The sequence below is a fragment of the Stegodyphus dumicola genome, chromosome 7, assembly GCF_044657685.1.
Source record: "Stegodyphus dumicola isolate Sdum_Otavi_A_Nest chromosome 7, ASM4465768v1".
Lineage (NCBI taxonomy): Eukaryota > Metazoa > Arthropoda > Arachnida > Araneae > Eresidae > Stegodyphus > Stegodyphus dumicola.
Genome location: NC_140774.1, coordinates 36,459,818 through 36,478,897, shown reverse-complemented (window position 1 = coordinate 36,478,897; position 19,080 = coordinate 36,459,818). Strand labels below are relative to the sequence as shown.

General features: G+C 30.1%; 1 protein-coding gene across 3 annotated transcripts in view; it reads left to right on the top strand.

Moving 5' to 3' along the window:
- The window catches only part of whd (carnitine O-palmitoyltransferase whd), a 128,643-nt gene extending 110,948 nt beyond the window's left edge, over positions 1 to 17,695 (top strand). For all 3 annotated transcript variants that reach the window (XM_085820083.1, XM_035353448.2, XM_035353447.2), the window contains exons 19-23: positions 492 to 626; positions 4,287 to 4,475; positions 5,749 to 5,826; positions 8,676 to 8,768; positions 14,480 to 17,695. In XM_085820083.1, coding sequence (XP_085676209.1) covers positions 492 to 626; positions 4,287 to 4,475; positions 5,749 to 5,826; positions 8,676 to 8,768; positions 14,480 to 14,554 — 570 coding nt within the window. In that variant the 3' untranslated portion in view covers positions 14,555 to 17,695. The remainder of the gene's footprint in view (positions 1 to 491; positions 627 to 4,286; positions 4,476 to 5,748; positions 5,827 to 8,675; positions 8,769 to 14,479) is intronic.
- The last annotated feature ends 1,385 nt before the right edge of the window (positions 17,696 to 19,080 follow it).

Here is a 19,080-nt window from a genome sequence, read left to right as displayed (position 1 = left end):
TATTACAAGAATATGTTGGCAACTTCCATTTTTCATCTAGTGCTTCCATTTGTGATGCCTGAGCTGGCATCTAAATCTTTTTTAGTGATATTAGATTTGTATTTTGTTTTTTTAATTGCTGAATGAACCAGTTCACAACCTCATATTCTTCCAACCCACAGTAATAAATATAATACTTTTAAATCATTTTCTTTTAATAGTATCAATTATATTTCCAACTCTTATTCTTCAGCAGGATGTACAGATAAATTGTAAATATTCTAATTAGTTAAGGTCAGGAACATTGTTGCATATCGGATATGATTGATTTCCGTATTAATCATTTTATCAGTGGTATAATAATAACAGTTGCTCTGAAAATATTATTTAATGGTTCTATACTATTCATCTGTTTGAGATAGAATGTGAGTTGTATCCCATGAAAGCTGTTTGATTTATTTTAGAAAAGACTGCTTGTCACTTATTTATCTGTGCTGTTCTATATTTTCTAGGATTCTCGAAAATTCAGCCTTACTTATGAAGCTTCAATGACTCGCTTGTTCCGTGAAGGTCGAACAGAAACAGTAAGACCTGTCACTACAGAGTCTTGTGCATGGGTGAAATCAATGATAAATCCTAATGCTACAGTGAGTGGATTATATTTTAGTGCTTTCTTTTTTGTAAATTGTTGTTGTATTGTGAAAAATATTTATAATTTTGAGTTGTTTGACTTAAAATGTCCCAGGCATGACTTTTTAAAATTTATTTTCTAGCTTTACTTAGCTTTCATTAATTTTTAGGTTAAGCATAATTATTCATCAAGCAAATTCTTGATTTACCCTTAATGCTTTTAGTTATTTAAATTTGTATTTAAAATATTATTGCAAAATATTTTAAAATCTCCTTCCCTTCCCAAGTCAAAGATTATAAATTTTATAAAACATTATTTTATGAAAAAAAGTTTTTTTAGCGGGTTTGTATCAATTATGAAATTGTAGATTAATTATTAAAATTATGGAATAATTGTAAATTATTGTATACAAATTCTGTTCAGCAATTTTTGGCAAAATTTTATTACGTGATCGTATATTAGCACCAAGTACATGTTCTTATACCTTGCCACTTAATTGTTTATTAGCACTGTGTTGCATTTTTGCTTTCGCTGTGTGTTCTGTATTATTAATTTTTGAGGAGGTTTCTAATTTGCATTGTTTATTTAAAAATATATTCATTGCTTCTTTTGTTAATATGACATTAACTGTCTTTAATTTGCCAAGTAATGAGGTTGATGCCATATCATTTTTTCAAGTAAGAGGTCATTTACCTGACAAATGAGTTGAAAACAGCCACAAAATGAAACTTTTTGTTAATGCTGAAACTATTTGCAGGTGCAGTATTAAAAACTGCAAAAAGAATAAGGGCCTCCATGTTGGAAATTGGTTCAGTGGTTCCAGAAACACTTGTCACTGCTATCAGATTTATGTGTTCATGGGTAGAAGATTTGACATCCATAATATGGTGTAACAAACCACTTAATATGTATGAAAGTGCTGCAGTTGACTGGAACAATTACATGCGATAAAATAATAATAAGGACTCTCAAAAATATTATATATTGTCTTGTTTATTTTTACATTCGCGCTTCACAACCTTGGCAAAATTATAGCTGATATCTTGGTGCAAATCTAAAATCACCAAATATGGTTGGTGGCCGTTATAGCAGAGAAGTACCATGTGTTTCTTAAAGTGTTAGGTAAATTAAGGTAATTAACTGTATTCATTTTCTACTATTTGAATAATTTCTCTTCCCATAGCTTAGTTTGAAAGGTATTTAATTATGGAATAAAAATTAATTGGTTATGTTTACACATCCTGTACATTTAAAGCATAGGATGCTTAGGTAAGACAGTCCCAGAAGAGTTTATAGGTCTTATTAAATTTAGCTATATATTTCTATTTTAGCTATTTATTTCCATATTCATAATTTTATGATTTTTGATTCTGTTGATTATGATCTTTCATTTCCTAAAAGATCATAAAGAATTTTAACTAGACGTATTTCATTAAAAAGGACAAAATATTTTTAGGTACTACATCTGAACTTTAATTAAAATCTTGACAAGGTAACTATCAGTGGTACTAGGTGATTTTATGTTTCATAGAGACAGTCATTTTAGAGAGTTGACATTTAGTGCCAATATTGATGTGTGTTATCACAAATACTGCTCATTATCAAAGGCAGTCATATATGGGTAGTATATGAGAGTATTCACTGTTATTCTTCATGTTGTTACTAAAATGTGTTCATTCAAATACTTATTAATTATTATACTATTTTATAATTCCATTTGCTATGTCTTTTGTGATTCGTACATTAAAAAACTCATAGTACTTTGAGGATTTATTTTTAGTGTTAGTAGTAGTAAAAAGGCTAAATATAAATACAGTAGTACCTCCTGTAAGAGATAACTCTATTTAAGGGACAATTCTGTTGATCCGTGTCTTTTTGAATTAGGCATATAAAGGATACTTCTATTTAAAGAACAAAATGTCTGGCCTGGTGGGTGTCCCATATTGGGAGATACTACTGTACTATTAAAATAGCACGTGAAGTTACTCATTTCGATGGTCTATTTCTGAAAATGATCCATGTGAACGAGTTAATTATTACCATTTCCTAAGTGCCCTGAAAAGCTAAGGAATGTGCCGTATAGTGTATATAGGTATAGATAATACATTCAGTGCACTGTAGCTGTAAAAATGCTGCTTTTGAATTTCAGTATAATTTTAAGCAGTTTTTATACCTTTACAATAAAAAGTATCTAGACTATGCAGAAGTTTCCTCTGAGTTCTTTTGAATTAAAATTTATTATGTGACTGAAATGAATTCCCCCATGTAGCTTGGTGCGCATAATTATTATTTATTTGTAATTAAAATTTAAATGCATCTCTACATTTTTAATTTAAAATTTAAATGCATTTCTATATTCTACAAAGTATAAATGAGAAAGTACATTCAGTATTTTCTCATTTATACTTTTACCATTGTGTACAAACATTTATTAAAATGTGATATATTCAGTAAACGTGTTAAAAGTGTAAAAGTGCTACTCATAAATTTCAGCATTATTTTCCATTTAATTTGATTAAAATGAAATTCACATCTAACAGCTGGATAACCAAATATATGGCTTAAATTGCACTAATAATACGTATCCAGCCAATCTGATACACAGTGCATCCCTAGTTGTGACTGTTACTGCTGAGAATAATGATTTCATATTATTAATTGAAGATTTCATGTTATTGCCAGTGCAGAATACAATATTCAGTATGCAGCTAATTTGATATCTTTTGCATTCCTAGTCATAATTGTTACTTCAGAGAATAATGATTTCATATCTTATTTTATGTTATAATTCAAATATCTATTTGTGGATTTCATTATTACATAAAAGGTTCATTAAAAATAGACAATATTAAATCTAGATAGTAAAATCTAAAGCTTAAGTCACATACCTGCAAACTGGAGGGAGGAGGGGAGGTTAATGATAGTCTTTTGCTTGATACAAAGAAATTGTGTTTGCCATATTATATAACTAGCAATAAGTGACAAAAGTTTAATAAATTTCAGTCTTTTAAATTTAACTTTCAAATAGAGGAATTCATTAAGGGAACATTTTAATACCTCCTTAGTTTGACCACTAGATAGTGTACATAAAATGTAGATGAGCTTCATAAAAAAAGGAGGAGGAAAACTTTTGTTTGAAAGTTGTAAATAATGTTATGTAAGTTCTGTTACTTAGCCATACAGTCTGAATCCCTATGCAGTTGTAAACTAGGTTGCATGAAAGTCCCAATTCTCTTAAATTCTGAGCAGCTGCAAATTTGAAACCTCTCCTTAATATTGTTAAAATCAACACAGAATGATACTGCAACCCAACCATCAGCCAAGTGTCTAACACATAGGTATTTCACCTGGTTCCATAAATAGTTAGTGACTTTTAATGTCAGAACTATCCATTTAGGGCACGAAGCGCCCTCCCCCCCAAAAAACAAGGTGCTTACAGTGTAATTTAGTAGTTAACAGAAGGGAATAGCAACCAAGTTATTATCATTATTTTTGATTGAAGAGTTTTTTTTTTTTTTTTTTTTTTTTTTTTTTTTTTTTTTTTTAATGCTAAAGAAGGGAGTATGAACATCTTCATTTGACTAAAGAGTAAGAAATTTAAATATTGTTTGTACTGTTTTGTTTGTTTGTATAGTAAAATTAAAAGTATTTTAGTGGGGGATTTTTTAAATTATAGAATGAAGAGAGAATAAGATTACTTCGTATAGCCTGTGATCGTCATCAGAAGGGTTATCAAGATGCAATGTGTGGTAAAGGCATTGATCGTCACTTGTTCTGCTTATATGTAGTAGCTCGGTACCTCAATGTAGAATCGCCATTTTTGGATGAAGTTCTGAGTGAACCCTGGAGACTCTCAACCAGTCAGGTATAGCAGGTGATCTTTGTATCTTTGTTTTGTAATGCAAAAATTTTATGGTTTAAAAAAACTGATTAGTTTTTGGAGGTGCAAGAATTTTATACACATAGCATAAGTAGCTATGCGTTAGGTTGAAGAACAACTGAAACATGATTTAATTTTTATTTATGCTAATTATATAATTATTTTATTTATATATTTTGTATTGACTATTTGCCTTTACATAACTTAATATTAATGTAATGTAAAGTTCCTTTCTTCAAAATCATGCAGAAGAAAATGATAGTATTAAAAAATTAAAAAGATTTTATGGAGATCAACATTTTGAAATTTTAATTCATAGATTATGTATGCATTGGTGAGTAATTTATTGTATTAGATACAAATCAAAATTCTGTATCAAAATCTAAATGTCTAATGTAAAAGACACCGAAAAAATTAGTTTTCATGAGAAGTTCGTAAAAATAGCGATATAAATTGAAAAGGACTGCTAATTTATTGTGAAGATGCTGTATTTAATTTCAGCTTCTATCTAAAATGGCAATATTTTGAAGAGTAGCAATTTGTATAAATTTCTCTTTAAAATCTATTGAAACCATAATACCATTTACTTAGCTCTGTATTATCTAAAGAAAAATGCATTATGAATTCTATGCTTTAGTAAAAAATTCAGAAACTGTGAATTACACATAACTAATTTTTATGTGATTTTATGTAACAAAATTCATCGGAGTTATTTCTTTAGTTGGGTGGAACAAAACTATGTTCACTTAAAACACATTTCACTTCTACAGCAAATTAAAAAATACTTGTTTTTAGACTTTATGGATGCATTTCATATGTGTTTAATGCAAAAATAGGTGTTCCATTGCTTTATTTTTTGTAATGAGATATAGGACATGTTAATTGCAACTGATTGAAATGTCATGTGATTTATAGAAATAGCTAATTAACGAATATCTGAAATTTTAGAAGGATAATAAATGTATACTTTCCCTTAAAGGTACATTAGTGTATTCTGGCGTTTACTTTTCTGAGATAATATGAATAAAATTGTAATTATTTTTCTGATTCTGTATTATTTGACATGGCTTAGTTAATGGAAGTTTGTTTCAGCATTTTAAAGTGTAGAATTAATATGCGAGGTATTATTACAAGTATTGTTAGTAATTTTAATTTATATGTGTTAGTTTTAAAGGTATATCGTATTCCTTTAGAATCAAAATTATATCCAGAGATGATGAAAATTTTATTAAATTTTATTTAATAATTTTTGTTCTAGACTCCTCATGGGCAGACTGATTTGATGGATTTAAGGAAAAATCCTGATCATATATCAGCTGGTGGTGGTTTTGGACCTGTAAGCACCTCTCAAATTTTGTGATTGAATTTACATGCTGTGCATTAATATTTATCATGATTTATATATTCTAACTGAACTGTGCTTTATATTGCTGTATTCAAGCTAATAAAGAACTTACGTATATAATACTAAACATATTGTACATTTTAGTTTAAAGCCATCAGAGCTGTGCTACTGTTTGAATAACTTTAAAATATCAGTGATTTAAATTTAATCAGCCAGGCATGTTGACAATTCCTGTTTCTTGAATAAAAGGGCAAATTCATGCAAATTATTCATGTTTAAACTATTAAATATATGCAAAATGCCTTCGTCAGAAAATAGTGATTACAGACATTTACTGATCAATATTACTACTTATTTACTTATTAACAGTAAGAGTTTTTAATTTCATTTCTTACATTTTTAGATTAAATTTCTAGCGATTGTTCAGTTCACCAGTGGTTGAATAAATAAAATCATAAAACCATTATAATTCATGTTATTTTTATACATATATTTTAAGTTTTGTATTGGACAAATCCTCACTAAATAGCTCTTATGGTATAAAATATCTTTTAATTAGTTATTTAATGCAGACCTTCTATATTTAATGTTTTGAGCTGAAAGAGAGAAATGTTAGCAAGATTCAAGAAAACATGACTTATAATCCACAAAATTCTCTAATTCACACAATCTTTGATCCCAAGCTATGCAAATTATCCATCTAGCATTGCATGAAAAGGGCAAAAGTTAAAAAAGAATAAGAAATATACAGATTTTTTTTTTTTTTTTTTTGTTCTTCATTAACATAACCAAGGTAAAAATGTAATCTTGTTAAGAGCTGACCCATATTTCATGACAGCTGTTCACACCAACGACTTCATATAACAGGTAGACGGCTCACCCACAGGGAATTCGTCTGCTAGGCACTCTCCAACATGTACCACGTAACTTATACTCTTGCCGCTCTTGAAGAGTGATAGCTTAAGCTGTTTGGCGTGCTTTTGATATGGCAGGTAGTGTTTTTAATTTCTGTTTTCTGGCAGTCGGCAGACAACAACCTCGGATTAGGTTATTCAATTTTTTGCAATTATTTTTAGATATAATTAACCCCTTTTTTCCTGAATATTTTATCTGTATTTTTAACAATCATTTTAAATTGTTTGCACCGTTGTTTAAGATGTTTAGGTTAAATAATTTTAGGAAGAAAATCTAAAATCAATAATAAAAAATTGAGCTGAAAACTTTAATTTTGAATAACATTTAAAAATTATGTTACGGTTAGTACTTATAAATAGAAATTTACAGTTTCCTATGAGGGCTATGTATAACTTTTATTAAAAAGGGAGCAAAATGTTCATTTTTATTAAAAAGACAGGACAGCCGAGAAATGTTGAGAAAATGGTGCTATACTGTTCATATAATACTTAAGGTCAGCGTTTTTTGTATATAAATATGTAGAAAAGTATAGCTTTACATTTAATAAATATGATTTATAATTTTTAAAGTTTAAGTCTATTTTAGTTGTTAATTATGAGCAAACAAGTTAGTTATGAGCATATTTAATGTATAAAACTAAAGGGGGAAATGTAAACAAAACAAAAAGACATTATCTATAATCCACAAAATTCTGTTATCAGCACAATCATTGGTCCCAAAGTATGCAGGAATTTTACTGTACTCTGTGTGTCATAAAAGTTATTTGCAGTTCCATTAAAATCCTTAGTGAACAAGCAGGTAGCTCTTGACATCTATATTGTAATAAATTATCAGCATTTGGCTATTTGGTTATTTTAACAATTTATAATAATAAATGCAATGGGAAGTTATCAATTCTGCATTATAATTCACTAAATCTGAAATCCTGAAAAATTGCAGCCCTGTGAATAAACTGTTTATTAAAAAGTAGTTTCATTGTCTAAATTCATATTAAATATTGATTACACTACATAATACAATAAAAGGCTGAAAGTTTGCCGAGACTTAAAATTTATACAGTTTCTCAAAGGTCAGCAGTGAAATTCAGTCAACAAGACCACAAAACTTCCAAAGATTCATCAGTAGCAAGGCCAATGAAGGGAAGTGTCAGTTGTAAAAGATGTTTTTTAGTTTGGATTGTTTTGGCTATGGTTTATTTAAATATGGCAAAGCACACAAGGGCTATCTGCCTAAGGTGAGAGATGCCTTCATGGAAGACTTCCTAAGGAACACTGGGTTGTATCCATGTTACACATGGGGGAAAACCACAAAAAACCTATGCAGCCAGCCCATTATTTTTTTGCTCTTCTTCATTATTAAAAAAAGTATGTCTAACTGAAGAGGATGAGTTAAAATAGTGGCATTTCTTGACTATTCACTAAAACTGTGCTTCAATTGGGAAACGTGGTTTCCTTTTTGGTGATAACTGCCAACATTTAAACATTATTAATGATAGGTTTCTTTCTTCGATATTGAAACAACTACTATATTCTATTGCTTATATATATAATATATATTTTTCTATGGAAATACCATAAAAATAAATTAACTGTTTATAATAATTAATGTTAAAAATAAATTAACTGTAACTCTGAACTTTTTTAAAAATATTTATTCTTAATTTTTTTTTTCAATCTAAATCTAATGAGTTTTCACTTATAACACTATCTCATCCTGTAAGCTAGGTGACCTTGTGGTTATTTTCTGTATAATTAAAATACAGAGTACATCAGTTACATTGTGCGAATTACACTTTTCTGTTTCCTAATAATATTTTTGCTTAATATATGAATTTAATTTCATGCAATGTGATAGAATTGCTATGCCATTAATTAACAGTATGATCATTGACATAAGTGAAATGATGTTTTATTTTTTAATAATAGGTTGCTGATGATGGATATGGGGTTTCTTACATAATAGCAGGAGAAGATATAATATTCTTCCATATATCAAGCAAAGTATCATCTCCAGAAACAGTATGTTCTCTTTAATTTTAGTACAAAGGGGCTTTGTCCCTTCAGGACTATTGTTTTCGTTTTGTGATTTTGCATTGCATCACTCTGAATGTTTGTTTCACTTTTCAAATTGTTGCCACCAAATGTTAGAGTCCTGCATTATGTTTGAAGAAATGAAATAATGAAAAATCTGCATAAATGTATGTATATTTCTTGCATTGTGATAAAACAACGGTACATAGAGCCATCGAATTTTAAATGACAAAATCCTCCTACAAATATGGGCATGTGGAAGATCAAATTTGAAATTTGGAATTTGTTTTATCATAGATTTCATATTTTGTAAAACTTTAACAAATTTTTGATTAACAAACTCAACGATTTAAAAGCGAGCGATGGCAACACTCTATGGGGGGGACCTTTTTATCTTCAGTGCGATGTGTATCCGAAATTCTAAAGGTATGCTCATTTTCAAATTATTTTCCGGCATTGCTATTGAACTGAATTTTATGGTTTAAGTGTAAGGATAAATAAAGGTAACACACAAAATGTTAAAAAAATGCCTCTTTGGACGTAATTTAAAATCTGAAACCTTTCAGATTTTTTTTAATGTCATTCCTGATTTTTTATATATTTAAGCAATAAACAAGTGTGAAATTATGTGTAAGTAGCACATATGCTGAAGCCACATATGTAAAGTTACATGAAGATAAATGTGACAGTTAGGTCTCCGTTATCTTCCTTTTTTCAGTGTGCATAGTATGTAGCATTATGATTTTCATATCTTTCAGTTTGCCTACTGCCTTCAAATACAGCAGGTAAAACATGCTGATAAAGCATTAAAATTTTTCATGTATTTAAACATTCTTTGTTTATAGTCGTTTGTTTCTTGAATGTTTCGAGGGTGCATGTTTCTGCATTTAAAAGTGTTGATATTTTGTGCTTAAATGGAATAAGACAGCTTTTATGTCGTCATTGAAGGTAATTGGTTGTTTTAAGGTAATCAAGTTCTGCTGGTGGAATTGAATAGAATCCATGTACTAGTATTTTAACTTCTATTTGAAAATTTTGAAAATTCTTAAAATTTTTTGAAGTATTTTTGTGTTTTATCGAGAATTGGCTAACAGCTTATCAGTTTTCCAATTTATTAACGGTTATTTTGCCTATTCACAAATCAGAGTGATATTATGTCACATACAGTTTCATAGTACTTATACAAGAAATACTACAATTTACATGCAATTTCGCTGAAATTATGTACATGTATACAAAGTTCATAACATTGTCCCCTTCTCAAGGACTGCATGTCCCAGACAGTATAATCCATGGACAAGAAGCCATGCTTAGAGCTAAGGAAAAATCAGTAACTGAATACTAAAGGCAATATTAAAATAATTTCAAAAAATAACATACAGCTAATAAAATACTAAATCAATACATAAATGTACAAATTTATGTGAACAATAAAACCGTGGTCTTAGTGAACTGTTATTTTATACACAATGGGAACTACTTACTGTGGCCATAGTAAGGGACTAGCCTACCATACTTTTGGCTTAAAAATGATGATTTATGGATCGGAACTGTGATGTTGTTCTGCCTGTTTAGAACTGTGTAAGAACTGTCCCAGGATGATTTTATATAGGCGAAAGTATCTTCCGTTGAATCTGACATAACCACACCGTGCCATTTTCATTGAATCAATGTCCTGTAGCTCTGGTGTCACATCAGCTCTTCATCTTCTGTTGGCAAGTTGACTCGCTCTTGTGCAGAACTGTGCATTTTTTCAAACCATGTAATCCTTAATGTACCATCTTAAACCATCCTTAATATACTTCTAAAGTGAAGAAGGCACATCCAGAGAGTGATGAAACAGCAGATCACAAGGCTAACAAAGTTCATGACCGAAGAACATCTGAGATGAGGAATAGCTGATAGTCTTGTGGACAGCACTGCAGTAGAACAGAAGTAACTTCTGGTCCCAATCCTGTTGGTCAATGAGAGGTTATTAAGGATGAATCGATTAAACATGTCTACCAAACCAGCTTATTGTGGATGTAAAGGTGTCCTTTGAGTTTTATCTATTCCAAATAATTAACAGTGGTAGCCAAAATTGTGGACACTTTTGGAAATTTTTTTATTTTTGAACTTTCTATGCTTATAGAAAATGTTACGTTTCGCAAAATGCAAACTTGTATATATCATTTTAAAGAGAATTTATTACTGAATTCAATACAAAACACATAATTCAATTATTTGCAATACAAAAAAAGTTATACGTACTTTAATATAAATAAAAAACACAGTTATGAAGTGGTTTGTAATGTCTAGCTTTCCTGGCCAATTACTGTTCTTGTTCTGAGAACCAATCAAATGTTAGTAACTGCCAGTAGAAGCTGACATCATGTTTACACTTGAAACAATTCATTATTTTGCTTTGTTCTGTAGAAGGAGGACCTGTTTCTTATACACTGCAATTACAAGTAGGAATTTTTGTAAAAAATTTTAATATTTAGTCAAGAAGCAATGACATCAAATAAAAGAGTAGATTGGACACCTAGAAAGAGATGTAATATTATTGTGTTATGAGAAAGTGGTCTTTCCTATGCTGAAATTGCAAGACAGGTGGGTGGTTCAGTGACTACATCTAGAGTCCGAAAGTTTTGTTTACGATATCAGGAGACAAATTCAATAAAAAACAAAGAAGGAAAAGGCCGAAAAAGGTGCACCTTTTCCATCTTTTCTTAGTCCACTTTCATCTCTACTTGAACATATTTGACAGCCTCTTCCAACTTTTCTTAGAATACAGCAAAGCCTGTCACAAGCTCTCTTAGTTGCTGCTCTATCGCTCTTATCACTGGCATTCAGTCCCCTCTTCTGACACTGAAAATTTTATGTGTGTGTGTGTGTTCATAATGGATTGAATGTGCACAGTACTGATGAAAGCTTGATGAAAGTATTTTCCATTTAAGTTCCAATTAATACACAGTTCTGGAACTTTTCACACAAAAGTACTCGTACAGCTCTTCTCAGTATGACAGAACACAGTCAGTAGTTATCACTTCAAACTACTAGTAACGTTGCACACTAGGCAATGCAGAGTGCACCTAAAAGCAAAAGCACATATGATGATCTCTCAGTATTCTGAGCTAAACGTAACACTGATGCTCTCTCTGATATAGTTTTCCCCCTTCCACCAGAGAAATTTCCTGTACTTTCAATTTCTCGAAATTGCTGAAAGCAATATATAGTTACAGTTATATACAGCCAGTTACAGTACGCAAGGATCAGACGAAATTGGCGCCAAGCTTGGCGATTTCTCATTAAATTTGGCGACAAATATTAGTTTGCAAAATTATTGTCAGCTTGGCCCTATGTTGCTAATTGGCAGTTTGCTGAGATAGCAATTTACCTAACTGTTAAATAAGCTTACCTGTGTATTCTTATTTTTCCAGTGATGCTTCCCATTTTGACACTTTGAATGCTATTTTACAAGAGGTACTACAGTTTACATATAATTTCACAAAATTATTTACATGTATACAAAATTCATAGCAATATTTAAATATACATAATTCAATTAAATTTGCATCTGCTAGGCTTGAGTTAAGTGTGGTTTATGCATCAGGTATTCAAGAGGAACAAGTAGTTATATAATTTTCTATTTTTGTTCTGTTGTTCTGTTTTTGTTCAGTTTTGATTTTAAATATTAGTAAGTTTGCCATTTTTGAATAATTTAATTATACAAGGGAGAGTCCAAAAATAAATTTTCTCTTGCGACAGTGGACAGAGGTGTGTATGAAAGACAAAAAATATGAGACATTTAAGATGTTACTTTATTTTTCTACATACTTACCAAGTACTTTGAGACATTTTTCATACCACTTTATAAGCTTCAAAAAGCTCTCGAGGAAAAAAATCAGGGCTCTGCATACGGAAGAAGAGTTGAACGGCTTGTGTGACGTCAGCATTACTTCCAAAGTGCGTTCCACCAAGATTCTACTCAGATATAGAAACAGATGGAAGTTATGGGGTGCGAGATAAGGACTGCGTGGTGAATAGTCAGGGCACTCCCAACCAAGCATTTCAATATGGTTTTGGGTTGCCATTGCCGAGTATAATCTTGCATAGTCATCCAACAACAGAACATTAGATCTGAGAAGGCCTGGCTGCATTTTCCGAATAGCCTGTTTCAGTTTCGACAGGGTGTGACAGTACCCCACAGCACTGATCATTCCAACCTCCAAAAAGTCCAGCAACAAAACTCCCTGGGCATTCCAGAAAGCAGTAAGGAGCACTTTACCTGCAGTGGGAGTTGTTTTGAACTTCTTTCAGACAAGTGATGACAGATATTTCCACTCCATAGATGATGGCCATTCCCCGTAAAAATCCGAAACAGAAATTCATTGCCATCATGATGGTAACACATGAGATGTTTCAGGCTGACTGCCGTGCATTATTCCATGTGGTTCCAAGTCTGTTGTTGGAGCACCCGTCGTGCTGACACTTTCAAATACCAAAGAATGCTGTGGATGATCTTGTGATCTTGTGCATGTCCGATTTCAAGTTTTCCCACTACTACATTGATGGTGATATGCCTGTTTGCTTTAATTATGTCATCCATCTTGATATTTTCGTGTGTAGTGGCTGTGCATATCCATGCAGGTGTCGGTCTGTCCAGCACTTGCTGACATTCCTCACTGAATTTGCGGCACCATCTCAGCACACATCTGGCCCATCCATGAGGTGGTTGTGGATTTCTGCTCTCAAGCAGACAACCATTCTCACTTCCTCCTCTAACTATGGATTCAAGACGCACCTTCTCTCCATATCTACCGCGACCAGGCTCAGAGGAGAGGCTCATCTTTGTGCATGCAGTATAACAGCATCATCTGCTTGATCATGGTTGAACAATACCTTTTGGTGTAACAGTCTCTTACTACCGCTGTCCTGTTTCTCCCATTGCTCTTTGATTTCCTGGTGAAAACTAGAGGGGGAAACCTGTTTTTTTAGACTCGCATTCATTTTATTATTTGTTTTTCAATTAATTTTGAAACATAATGTGTGACTTTGATAATTAATTTTTCAATTTCTGATCTGTAGAATATAAATATGTATACATATATTGAATTTTATGAAATTTGAAATGAAAGGCCAAAAACTGCTTTAAGTCTCCTTAAAAAAATATCTAATTAAGGAAAAAACAGGAGGTTAGTGTAGAATGCACAGAAATCATCACTGGAGTAAAAGAATTTGTGGACAATGAAATTATGCATATATCTTCCTTCGGGGAGGGGGCAGAGATCTATGATTTTTCATTTAGAAGATATGAAAAGAACATTCTATCTAGCATTGTATCTTTTACAAGAACTTAAAATACCTCTGTTTTAAAATTTTTTTAAAAAATTTTTTATTTCTGTTCATGCAATATGTAATGGTAGAAACTACATCAGTATGTTGTTGAAAATTTGATTTGACTTGGATAATCTGTTATTAAAGCTTGAAAAATCAGTATTTTTGTCATGAACAGAAAAGAATACTTGAATGTCCATTAAGTGAAATTTTAGAGCTCTTTTATATATTTTTTAATAGGCTAGTATATAAATTCACACAGTATGATGAATTCTTTTCTTATATCTGATGTTTTAAAAGTTTTTGATCCAAATTTTATGCAATTTCTATTCCTATTCCATATTAAAGAATAAAACAATGCAAATATTAATATATTTTAGGATTCAGAACGTTTCAGAAGACATATTGAACAGGCTTTAATGGACATGAAAACTCTTTTTGATCAAAAGGCTTGAAGAATGAAGCAAACTTTTTGATGTCATTGAATTTTTATTGGCATTTTATTTGCCAAATGTTGCTTTTTTACCATTATGTGCCTCCAAATCTCTCAAGAATGCAATATTGTGAATATTTAAGCAAATTAAATAAGCGCTTTGTTTTTACAAACTGTAAATATATATGGGACTTTGCTACCCATATATAATAAATTTTAGATTTAAGAAAAATATAAGAACTGTTATTGGGAATAAAATTATTATGTATCTTATTGTATTAAAGCATTATGTTTTGTCAAGGTTTGAATAAAATTTGGTATCCATTTATTGGCACAATTAGAGTAGTGATTCTCAGAATTATCTGTGATCATCGTTGGTTTGCTAGTCTTAAATTTTAAAAATGTGAGAAAAATGATGCAATTCAAGAATTTTAAATGAGTTATTTTAAATTTGCCTATAGTTTTTTTTTTTTTTTTTGTGTCAAGTCTTATTTTTTTGTTGAAGTGATTTACTACTCAGATGCTGTTAAATTATTAATGCTGTGAAGTAATAAAATGGACCACTCTTCCCCTATTTATAATGCGGTTTTTATGCATTTATGCCTTTTAAAACTCTGAAATGTTCATGTTACTGCAGACCAAAAAGTTTTTGTTCATGTTTTTCATCTTTTAACTTATTAGCATTTTGTATGAACAAATATCTAATTTTACTAAATATAGTTAATGTGAAATTTAAGCAAAATCCAAAGTAAATTCATTTTAATTTTCTGTGTATTGTTTTACTTCAAAATATATTGGATAGCATTAATGTTTTATTGAGGTACTTGTCCATTGTGATTAAATCAATGCAAGAAAGTATGCCCTGCTTGCTACTTTATGTTGTTGTAATATTGAATTTAATTAATTTATTGCCAAAACACTACTTCATTGAAAATTTTGATCACTTGTAGTTCATGTTAAGTACAATGATTACTACATGCAATTATCAATGCAACTTACTTGTTATCAATGCAATTTATGTATTTGTGTTGTTTTTTAATTTTAGTATTGTTTGGTTGGTTTGGTTATGATTTGAAATAAGGTTGTTCCAAAGTTTCTTTTTTATTTATGCATTGGCAGCTGGTTTCATTAGATAGTTGTCTTTTTTTTAAACTTTCATTTTCTTATTTTTTCATGCAGTCTCTTGCTGTTAGCTGTAATTTATTTGGCATAGTAATTTTGAAAAAGGTAAAGGTTTATATTTCTGGTTTCATAGTTAAAATATAAAAAATTATTTAATTCCTGTTTAGATAGATGTTTCAGTCAAAAATAAGTACGACTTCAGTATTATAAATATATGTAAATGGTATAAATACTAAATATTAGAGTTTGTAAATCAGCACAAGCATGGTATTTTCTTTCTATTTATCAAGTTTTAAATTATTTCATTATTATTTAAATTGTATGATTTCTGAATTAAATTTTACATAAAAAAGTCTGTAGCCTTTTATTAGGAAAAGTTATGAAAGACCCTTATGATCCTTCTGTTCGTACCACTTTTAACCAAATGAATTGTTATAGAATATTTTAAATGCTCATTAAATCGTCATAATAATGCTGTTTAATGTTTTAAATTAAATGTATTAAATGTCATTAGAGGTGAAAGTATTGAATTCATTTGTCTGTCTGGATATATTAAGTATACATTACTTCATACATAATACTAGCTTCAAAAGTAGTGTCTTCAGGAGCATTTTGCCCATATTTTCTTTTTCTCTGGAATAATTCTGTATGTGTTATTTCAAACCCATAAGTTTTTTTTCATGGTTTAATTTTTGGAAATGCTTTAACATCTTGATCACTTAGGCTTTTTTCTTAATGAATTTCCCAACTATTTTAAAATTATGATTTATAGAATTTTTGATGAATGCATCTAAATTTTCTTTTGAATTACAAATTAGCTTTATATGCATGGACTGAAAAAAACCACCCTCAGGAATATATATATCTTTAAAGAAATATATATTTAAAGTAAACTATTGTATGTGATTTTATTAAGTATTATTGCTATGTTGTTTTATTAATAAACCTTGATTTGTTCTTAAGCTTCTGCATACATGTGTATGTGTTATAGGATATCAATTTGTTTTAACGAAATTAAAATATTGTTGCTATTGGAATGTTTGTTATTATTATAATTTGGCTTAATGCTAAGTTTATATGTTCTGCTCATGTTGCTGAAATTAAACTGATAAAAATTTAGGCTAGGTTAAATATGAAATTGCCAAACTAATATTTGAATATGCAACTTATTGAAATTCAGAACACTGAATTAAAATATTTAATTAAAGAATTTTTGATAAAGCTGAGTATCAAATAAGAAAACTGAAGAGAATAAAAATAGTTACATCTACATTACAGCACTCTATTTAACTTTTTGCATGCATATTTTTGAAATTTTCATTTGGTACTGCAATATGTTTGCAGTGTGCTTCTTTTTTTTTTTTTTTTTCCAATAAATCTCTTCAGAGTTGCTAGAGGAAGGATAAATACCACGATTTGTATGATAGGTAAGTTTTCGAAGAGTTGGGAATCTGAGGCAAAAAACTCAAAAATAATGAATTTCAGTTTTATGATAATTTTATTCCTCATTTTGGTAATTAGAATTCTTATTTATTTATTTGAATCTTTCATTTAAATAATTAATAGGGATTAAAGTGATGCCATGAATAACAAATTGCAAATTTCATCAGTAATTGCATACAAGTTGAATGAGATTTGAATGTCAAAGGCATATGTAAAATTTATGCATTTGTGTTTTTAATCTGGGTATACTTATTCTTTAAATTGTATCTGGTATCATACCATTGGATGAACTAAACTAGTGTTTCAAGAACAATTCCTGAGGGTGATATCATTGAGTATCTGTGAATTTAATCTATTTGTAATTTGAGTATAGTATTTTCGGAAATATAAGCCTTTAATTGTGCTTTTATTTATATTCATGTGGCTGAAAATATGGTCTCAACTTTTGTTTCATAACCAAACTAAATGAAACTCATCATGGTGTATAAAGTATGTTTAATGTGGTATAAAAAAACTGCTGGAGTTTTGACTTTAAATGAAGGTAAAACTATGTTTGCAGTTTTCTGTAAAAAGTTAATAAAATTCCATTTGACAAATATTTTCATGTGTTTTTCATTTCATTTATATTCTTTATTTCAAGTTTTTTAAACACATGTTTTCTTCCTCTTCCATGTATGATGTTTGCATATTGCATATCTATATCCAGGCATGAAAAAAATAAATGCTAAGAATAAAAAATAAATGCTATATAAATTCTAGCAAACTTCTATTATTAATTTTTTATAAAGTCTTAGTTTTTATTTAAGCAATCATAAAAATGATCATTTTTTAAATTAAGAAATTTAACATTAGTTTTCAAAATGAAATGCATAGTTAGCATTAGTTAAACTAAGGGTGCTATCTAGTTTTCTTAATAAGATCTGAAACAGCAGAGATATTTATTGACCATTATTTGTGAATGTTTCATTATTAACTGCACTTCTTTAGAGCTACTATCAGATTTGATAACAAATTCTAGATAACACAAGCAATTCTCATTATGTTTCTAAGAATATTTGTTTGTATTATTAGGTTACTTATTTCAATGCATAGCATAATTTGGGTACCAATCATAAATCCAGTGTTTAATAGACAGCACTTGCAAACAGATTTCCTTTTGAAATAACAATTACTGATAGGTTATGAAATGTGACAATGCACTTACAATTATTTAATGATTGTAATAATTAATTTCATGTTGGATCTTGACTATTTTGATAGAAAATTTGTTCATAATACTATCCATTATCTGGTAAGTACCAAAATCTGTTGTCACTGAATCATTTCTCAGGAACTTATGCTTTCCTTCTGAATGGTGGGACAAATATTTTCAATAACATTGCATCTGGAGTAACATTTTGGGTCTTCAAATAAATCTTGGTCTTGGAAATGCATTCTTCAGATAGGTTATATTAGAACGTGTTTTGTGGAAACATTATAAGTTTCTGGACAAAATTTAAAATTAACTCGATCTAATGAAATCAACATCATGTTCAGTATTTGTGTTCACTAGGTCACATTGTTTATGTCACTATTGACTTTTTTTCTTCAGCAGACACAAGAGAGGGTAAGTACATTGTATGAGGAAACTATTAATAGAGTGTTGAAGTGTAATGTGTTCTTACAACATGGCTGCTGTGCACAAACTTTTCATATTATCCCTGTAACTTGGTTTGTAATTTAAGTGCATTAACCACTTGCGCTAAAAAAGACGTGCCACGCACGTCAAGATGCTTTTGTCTCGAACCGCGAGTGACGTGAACAGCACATTGATAGGCATTTATTGCAAAAATGAAAATAACGTGGTGCACACGTCGCCTAACAACGAGATTGTTTATTTCTCGAGTTACAGCTTGGATTGCACTCGCAGACGCGGAGCGGCCAAATGAGACACTTTACCGCTTGTTATATTGTAGCTCATGGCACCGCAACTGTGAAGTTTAA